The following is an 8,947-nucleotide window of genomic DNA, read 5'->3' as shown; positions in this document are numbered from 1 at the left end:
AGAGACAGAGACAGAGACAGAAAGTCTTGCTCTGTTGCCTAGGCTGGAGTGCAGTGGGGTGATCACGGCTCACTGCAGCCTTGAACCACTTGACTCAAGCGATCCTCCCACCTCAGTCTCTCAAGTAGCTGGTACAATAGGCACGTGCCACCATGCCTGGCCAGTTTAAAAAATTTTTTGTAGAGATGAGGGTCTCACTATGTTGCCCAGGCTGGTCTCAAACTCCTGGCATCAAGCGATCCTTCCACCACGGTCTCCCAAAATGCTGGGATTATAGCCATCAGCCACCACACCCAGCCCAGGCCCTGCCCTCGCTTTACATCTTAGCATTTCCCTCATCTGCCCACCCTGACATCTAAGACATCTAGCCTGTCCCATTCATTCATGTAATCCTCACCATACACCTTTGAAATTGGAACCATTGTTAGCCTATTTCACAAAGAAAGAAACCAAGCCACAGAAAGCTTCGTGGACTTGCTGGAACCCCAAACAGCCCTCAGGGGATGAAGGGAATAATGGATACAAGGTCCATTTCCAAGACAAAGTACCTTGAATCAGCTTAGGTCAGCAAACTACAGAGGAAACAGGATATACTAGGCTCCTGCTTTGATCGCCAACACCTGCTTGTCAGCCTCCCCCCACCCCTTAGTTGTCCCCACCCCAACCAAAGAAGTTTAGTCTAAGATGAAAGTTTACTGTCCTGCAGAATAGCTCGTTTCGTCTGTTCTCATCAGCTTGCCCAGCTACTTAGGTCATAAGTCAAATACCTGAAGAGCCCCTGAGCTGACTAGGATTGCAATGCATTGTGGGCTGCAACAAAATGCAACAGGACAATCCTAAAAAAACACCTACAGCCCCTGCCCAACAACCAATAGGGGACATCTGGGAAGACTGTGCCCATAGTGCTCAGCCTATGAGGAACCGGGAGAGGGGCCTGAGCACTAGGGGATAAACTGCTTGTTGTGACCGTGCTGAGTGTGCCTGCCCATCAGACACCCCATCTTGCAAGACCGTCATTAAAAGTCTCACTTTCACTGTTCTCTGGGTCTCAGAGTCCATTCTTTGGGTTTGGACGAGTGAGTTTGTTTCTCACGGTGGATGAGACCTTGCCTCTTGAAGCACCTCCTCCTCCAGCACCTCCTCCTGACGTGTGCGAGGAAACTGAAAGACATCCCTGACCTTGGTGGGTCTCGCCTGGTCAATCGCTAAATAATTTGATCCTTGGGGTCTACTCTGAACCTATGGGAAGAGCAGCCTTTATTTAATATTACAACTTGTCTGCCAGAAAATTTTACTTGTTTAAAAGCTGTTCTTCATCAGAATTTACTGAAACACAGCGTCGTGTTCGTCATGTCGACCTAGAGCTGAAACATGGCAATTCCAGCGTCTTCAGGAAGGGCAGCGTTGCTAGGATTTATTAGGATGAACACTGATAATATAGTGTGCTCAAATGGTTATGGATACAAACAAAAACCAAATGGACAGCTAGAGAGGTTGATCTGCAGAGAAATACCAGCAGAGATGGCACAGGCCCGAGACGTGTGATGCCCGTGAGCACAGACAGAGCAGTGGACATGAGGTGGGAAAGACGTCCCCTAATTTATGAACAACAGCTTTTGGGGGAGGTGCATGGAGGGCTCGGGCAGTGCTGGCCAGGGGATGCATCCTCTGCTTCCACCTCCCAGAGGAGAGAGGAGAGAGGTGCCTGGAGCCAGGAGCGGGGGTACCTCCTGCTTGGCATCCTACCTGCCTCCAATGGCTGCCTAACTGAGACTAATGGCCAGAGGAGCTTCAGAAATAATTTTCTGTTGATCTGAAGTAAATTCTCTAGAAGAGAGCAGTGCATCCAATCACAAACTGTCTGTCTGCATCCTGGCCCTCATAAATCAGAGTTTACGGAGGGAGAGTGGAGGACGCTGAAATTTACAATGAGCGCGCAATGGGCAATTTACTCGGGCGGGGGCAGCCGCCCCCTGCTCCATGCTTCCCTCTCATTCCAGGCCTCGAATTAAAACGGAGGCTGGGGGTGCTCACCACAGACCAGGGCTAATAAACCTCCGTTTCCAACAGCACCTCTGGCCCGTAAAGCGGTGCTGAGCCCAGGCCCAAGCCGTCAGTCATTCTGGGCTCCCGCAGCTGCCTTTAATAGCAGGTGCAGCCTTTGCAAGAAGCCTTTGAGAGCATGGTGGTGCCGCACCAACACTTCCAGAAACCGGCAGCCAGGTTTGCCCACGAACACAGGTTTTCTTTTGCTCTCCTCAATGAAACACTCTGCCTTCAGCACAGAATAGAATTTCATGGTGCTGCCAGCAAGTTCCACTGGAAAACTATGTCTACTTGGTGGGTGCTGGGGGTAGCTCCCCTGATGCAGCCATCACTAGGGGTACAGGGTGTTGCTGGGCTGGTGAGGTGACAACATCCGATCTCACTTCCTCTAGGACCTTCTCCTCCAAAGAGCTGCAGGCGTCCACTGCAGCTTCTGGTGACACAAGGTGCACACTACAGTGAGCAGGAAGGGAAAACACACAGGCCACACACAGAAGGGGACAACATGGCCGCCGAGAGGAACCTGCAGAGAGTCTGCCTGGTGCTCGCACTGAAACTTTGCTGCCCCCCACAGCACAGGCACCTCCAAACCCAGGCCTCCGGCTACACCCAGCCCAGGAAAGCTTGAGCTTCGAAGTCAAGCTCCACCATAAACAATGGACTACTGCTTGTAACTACAGGTATTTGTTTAAATAAAACACGAAAATGAGTTCATGAAGCCCCATTAGCTGGTGAAACAGACAATCATAAATTGGAAGTATTGGCAACCACTGCTTAGCCATGAAATGTTGGCTCAACAAGAATTATTATGCCCATGGATTTTTTTCTTTTGGGTTTAAACAGGAAAGAAGTGTGTGCTGTGTTCACAAAGGGCAGGGCAAGGGCTAACGTGTGTATCTGTAAAAAGGGAATTCCTTCTGTGTAGACACGTCTACCGAGGAGTCTCTGCCAGATTTCCAAAACATGGCCGACTGTGGACCTGAAAGGCGACTGGGCAGACGGGAATTCTTTCTTTCCTACCCGGGCAGCCCCGTTTCTGGGATCAGTGGTAAACAGAGCTCTAATTCCAGCCACCAAATTGGTCCCTGAAGGGTCTGAACTGGAAAGTCGCCTTCTTCCAAACGGTAGCCTCCTGCTCAGCTTTTAAAAATCCTTCCTCCCACTAGTTTGTTCTTCCTTCCTTTGAATGGTTTAAAGCAAGATTAAACTAGGTTCTTGCAGTGTATAGTGGCCTCCCTTGCTCAGTTCCCCCTGCCTTTGCTTAATTCCTTCAACTCCAGGCAACAGGACGCCCTTTTAATTGTACATACTCAGCACTTGCGATTCTTAGATGACTTCAGAATGTACAACAGATTGTGTCCAATTCTAGTAGTGACTTTCCCCCATTCCTGGAGTTTTCACACTGTTTAAAGTGGGCACTTCAAAAGATAAGCTTCTGGAAGGCAGAGCCAGATTCATAAATTTACTTTTTTTAAAAGTTAAGGTGAGGCTGGGCATGGTGGCTCACACCTGTAATCCCAGCACTTTGGGAGGCCGAGGTGGGTGGATCACCTGAGGTCAGGAATTCGAGACCAGCCTTACCAATATGGTAAAACCCTGTCTCTACTAAAAATACAAAAATAAGCCAGGTGTGGTGGCGCATGCCTGTAATCCCAGCTACTTGGGAGGCTAAGGCAGGAGAATCATTTGAACCGGGAGGCGGATATTGCAGTGAGCCGAGATCACATGACTGCACTCCAGCCTGGGTGACAGAGAGGGACTCCATTTCAAAAAATAAATAAACAAAAAATAAAAAAACCCACAAAGTCCAGCTACATGTTTATAAGAGGCACACCACACTTTGGGAGGCAAAAGTGGGTGGATCACGAGGTCAGGAGATCGAGACCATCCTGGCTAACATGGTGAAACCCCATCTCTACTAAAAATACAAAAAATTAGCCAGGCATGGTGGCAGGCACCTGTAGTTCCAACTACTTGGGAGGCTGAGGCAGGATAATTGCTTGAACCCAGGAGCAGAGGTTGCAGTGGGCCGAGATCATGCCACTGTACTCCAACCTGGGCTGCAGAGCGAGACTCCATCTCAAAAAAAAAAAAAAGTTGAGAGGTAGCACTGGCTCCAAGGTGACCTTATGTATGGGCTCTGGGCACACCGTTCTATCAGGGGATCTGGTTGGCACAGATGATTACAGGAGATTCTACTGATTAGCAGTGGTGGGGTTGGCACTGGGTTTGCTATGTAGCTGGAGTTCTGTGTAGAAACAGGTCACTGTAGGAACATAGTCTCCCACTATGCCCCAGGGCACCTGGGATGCTGCAGTGACCTCCCAGGAGCACTTCAGGGAAGCACAGGACACTCAATGCCAGTGGGACACACGTGAGCCTCCAGCTGAAGGTGTCTCCATTTCCAGGTCAGAGCATGCCATGAGTCCTTGGATATATCCTGTCTTTGCAAAGCAGAGTTTTTGGTGGATGTTGCGATAAGGAAACAAGTACCGCCTGGAAACCAACATGAACCGGGAAATGAGGGTGACGAGGGACCATGTGGTCCCAAGGTCTGAGAAGCTGGGCAGTGCCAGGTGGGTGCAGACATCCCATTAGGAACTAATTGTGGTCACTGAAAAAAGAAATGCAAGTATTATTTCTTTCAACTACTGTGTAGTATTTTTTAAATGGCAATTATAATTGTTAGCGTATTAACACTTGAGTTGTTTGGACCTAACCACTTAATAAACAGAACTGTCAGGCATTTCTGTGGCCTCAGGGTGCTTTGAGAAATTATGGAGATGCTAAGAGGACTGTGGATGGGGAAAGCGAGCATCCCACGCTGTGGGGTTCACCCTAAACCTCAGCCTTGTCATCGCCAGGCCTGGGTTATAAGACACCCCTTGTGTGGTTGCTGAGAAAACGAGATCCTGCAAGGCTAAGGTGCCAAGCACAGGGGAAGTGACCAGGGTCATCATTGCCGCTGTCATCCCGGACGCCAGTGAGGAGAAGAACCGGCCCCCAACCCTGCGGCCCGGCAGCAGGGACAGACCACCTGAGGCTCTTGGTCTCTGGGCAGCACAGTCCCAGCACAGGCTTCTAGGACACACCCAGAGTGCATGAGCTTGCTTCACAGAACAATCAGGCGCTCGAATTTCATGGCTCCCTCAAGCAGCTGAGAACGCGGCCACCACGGAGCGGAGATGCAGCTCAGCTCTGAACTGACCGCTCGCGTCAGGATGGGCAACTCATTCAACCTCGGGGTGCGGCTGCAAAATACCCACGCAGGAGTCCCTGCTGGGACATGAGATGCCACAGGCAAAGCCCCCAGAGAGGGCTGACCCAGAAGTGTCCTATATATGGCTGACAGAGAAGAAGATTAAGTGGCTTGCTAGAAATCTTCGGTTATGTTTAGAACAAAAAAATGCCTGTTGGAGGCTGAGTTGTTCTGGGCCAGGCAGTGGGCAGCCCCTGACACAACTTCTCTCAACTCGTCCTCCTGACAGCCCCTCAGTTGAAACTGAGGACCCCAGAGGTCTGCTGAGGCTCTTAGAGTGACTAAAATAGTAGAACAGGAGGCCCTGCCCAACCTCATCTGAGGCTAGAGGCTATGTTGCTTTTGTTAAACCAAGATTTTTTTTTTGAACTAAGATTTAAATTAAGCTTTAACCTAAAAGGTTTTTCAGAGACATTATAAAAATTTGGCCTGGCGCAGTGGCTCACGCCTGTAATCTCAGCACTTTGGGAGGCCGAGGCAGGTGGATCGCTTGAGGCCAGGAGTTCGAGACCAGCCTGGCTGACATGGCAAAACCCCATTTCTACTAAAAATACAAAAATTAGCCAGGTATGGTGGCACACACCTGTAATCCCAGCTACTCAGGAGGCTAAGGCAAGAAAACTGCTTGAACCTGGGAGGCGGAGGTTGCAGTAAGCCGAGATCGCGCCACTGCACTCCAGCCTGGGCGAGAGAGCAAGACTGTGTTTCATAAATAAATAAATAAATAAAATCATTAAAAACCCTAAAAAAGGTGAGCTGTCTCCTACAGAGACCCCTCAAACCAGGAGAGGAGATTTCACTGCCCAGGGGCCTCTAAGGCTCAGCCCCCACCCCTCATACAGCTCAGAACCTCCTCCGAAGTACCTGCCTCACAGTCTCCTCAGGGCTCTCACTTGAGGGCAGGGTGGGGAGGGGACAGAACATGGGACCTGGAGTCAGAAGACCCAGATCTCATCCTGGCCTTGCGGCTCACAGCTGTGGGATGAAAGCTGAGACACAGGCACGTGAGCCTCATAGTCATGCCACCTGGCTGTCTGAGAAGGCTGGCTGCACACAGGAGCGCTCAATGACGTCTGCTGAATGAAGGAAAGGTCACCCACCCTCTCGGGGCCTCAGTTTCCTCATCTGTAAAATGGTCATAATATTGATATTGACCTTACCATGCTGCTATAAGAATTAAGCGAGACACATGCATGTGAACGAATGTGTCATAACATGACTGACTCTCATTGTTCAGAGACTCTGGATGCCTGGTAAGACCATGCGAGGAGAATAGATCTCAAACTACGGCTGCTGCCCACACAGGCTGGCTCTCACTGGGGCAGTCCCAGTGCTGGGACTCTGCCACACGGCCAGGAAGACATTTCGGTTCCTCTTGAGAAGGCCATGGCCATGGGTCCATGCTGTCAGCAGTTTGGTTTGAAGTGACAGCCACTTCTTTTTGTGAGGACAAACTTTATCTTTTTCTTTTTTGAAGGACAGGCCTACTTACCTGTAATGATGCCATTTTTCTCCAGGGGCTCCTGCCAGCTGACCTTGAGAGATGTGTCCAGAATCTCCGTGAAACTCAGATGTCCCACAGCTCCTGGTTCTACCAATTAAAACCAAAGTCATCTGTTAACACAACAGCCCAAATTTTCTTTTGATCAGATGTGTGAGGAAGGTTCTAACTATGGAAGGAAAGTGGTGAGCTGGGGCTGCAGAACCCTGCAGGAGACATCAGTGGAATGCAGAAGGAAGGAGGGCGTTCAAGGAATCCTGGCTATCGTCACATACATTATTTTCTCCAGCTTCATCCCAGCCACACAGGGCACTGAAGCTACCGGCGGCAGGAGATTTATACACAAATCATTCTCTTTCTCCTTGATCTAATCTGATTAGAACAATCAAGCTGGCTGGATCCTCAAGAGAACTGCTTCCTCTGAATGTTCCTCCATGGTGCGTGCAGCCCCGTGTCTGGCCTGTGTTGGGGCCATCTGGAACCTTATGCAAGCCAGAGCAGGACTCTGGGCCCAGTGGCAGGCTCACCCGCCAACCTGGTCCAGAACTCCAGACTCCAAACCCCACTCAGTGTTCTGAAGGATTCCAGAGGGGCAAGGCAGTGGCCTGAGAAAGTCCCTGCAAAAACAAATTCCTTTCCCAGGCGTTTCTGTGCCCTGCGGCCCCCTTGCTAACACGTGCAGGCAGAGCCGCAGAGTTACGCTTGAATGCTGGAGTCCAAGCTGGGTGTCAGACCTGGCTGAGCTGCTTGCTGCCTATGCAATTACACTCTCAACACCTTAGTCTGTTCACCTGTGAAACGGGGAAAATAAAAATAACTCAGCGAGACAATTGTGAGAATAAAATGTAATAAAACATGAAAACATGAGGATGTCCCAGGCACCATGAAAATGTTCCATGATCATCAGCCGCTGTCATGATGATGAACCTCTCATCAGAACATAAACTCATTCCTAGGATCAGAGGATGCCACCCCAGAGAAAAGACCTGAGAGTCTAAAACATGAGTTAAAAATCCAAGATGCAGGTGCAGGTCAGCAAAGCAAACTGCTTGAGGATGTGCAGCCACAGGCATAGAGCTCCTCCCCACATGCAGATGGACCACCTGCCTGCAACTCAGGGACAGCAGGGCCCAGAGCGAGTCGCTGCAGGGGCCTTTGGCAGTTCTGACCCACATCTCTTGCACCAGCTCACCCAGGTTTAGAGCCTTTTAGTGTTCCTATAGTAGGTTCCATCGGTCCCATCAGGGCCAGCCCATGCTGTGTGGTGATAGGGAGGGAAGAGAGGATGCCTGGCTATCTGGAGGCGATAGGTGGATGTCGTGATGGTGATGTTCTCCCGGATGCCGTTACTCCCAAGCCCTGTCATGTGCCTGCCATGGTCTCTCTATAGCCATAGCTGCTGTGCAGGGCACGAGGAGCAGATGGAAATGGAAACGGTTTTGGGGAGGCTGGCGTCTTATGATCAAATGGAGGGAAGGATGAGGGGAAGAGAGACAGTGCACTCCCATTCCCTAAGCCAGGCACCTGTGCAGTGCCTGAAAGTGCCCCTCCGTCCATTGCTCTCAGGAGCAAACAAACACAGCTGCCTGGGTTGGCTCTGCTTCCCCGCCTACCATTCAGAGCCCCATCTCCTCTCTGACAATGCTCCCATGCTTACCCCTCTAGATACCTGTTCAGAAGAAACATAAGTGACAAAGCCAGGGAGGAGAAAAGGGCAGGAGGAAAGGGTAGTTCGAAGGCAGAATTGGGGAAAAGGGAGGAAAAGAAGAATGGAGAAGAGATGAGACATCCGTCCATTTCTGCATGTATCAGTTGAGTACACCCTCCATGCCAGGCAGGGAACACTGGTTCCTACTGAAAGCTCCACGCCACACGACTCCCCTAGTGAACCTGCTGGATAGCGCCACATTCAAGTCTTTTTAGTAATAAAAAATGCAAGTCTTTCAGCTTAAAATAGGAGAGCATGAAGTCAAGCGTGTCAGTTGTCCTGAAAGAGTATCCAGGATTCCTACAGAGAAGTCTCACCCCTGCAAAGTCCCTGTTCTGGCTACTGCCAGCCTCACTTGCACAAACATTAGATTTTTAGGGTGAATTCCATACCGAACACTCAGTTGGTACTTGGACAAAGCCTTCTAACATAA

General features: G+C 50.2%; 1 protein-coding gene across 5 annotated transcripts in view; it reads right to left on the bottom strand.

Moving 5' to 3' along the window:
- The window catches only part of SDK1 (sidekick cell adhesion molecule 1), a 659,503-nt gene that overhangs the window by 187,429 nt on the left and 463,127 nt on the right, over positions 1 to 8,947 (bottom strand). For all 5 annotated transcript variants that reach the window (XM_058442285.1, XM_058442281.1, XM_058442284.1 and 2 more), the window contains one exon: positions 6,798 to 6,896. In XM_058442285.1, the coding sequence (XP_058298268.1) occupies positions 6,798 to 6,896 (99 nt within the window). The remainder of the gene's footprint in view (positions 1 to 6,797; positions 6,897 to 8,947) is intronic.

This window comes from Hylobates moloch, unplaced genomic scaffold, assembly GCF_009828535.3.
Source record: "Hylobates moloch isolate HMO894 unplaced genomic scaffold, HMol_V3 SCAFFOLD_1, whole genome shotgun sequence".
NCBI lineage: Eukaryota > Metazoa > Chordata > Mammalia > Primates > Hylobatidae > Hylobates > Hylobates moloch.
This window is presented reverse-complemented; position numbering and strand designations above follow the sequence as displayed.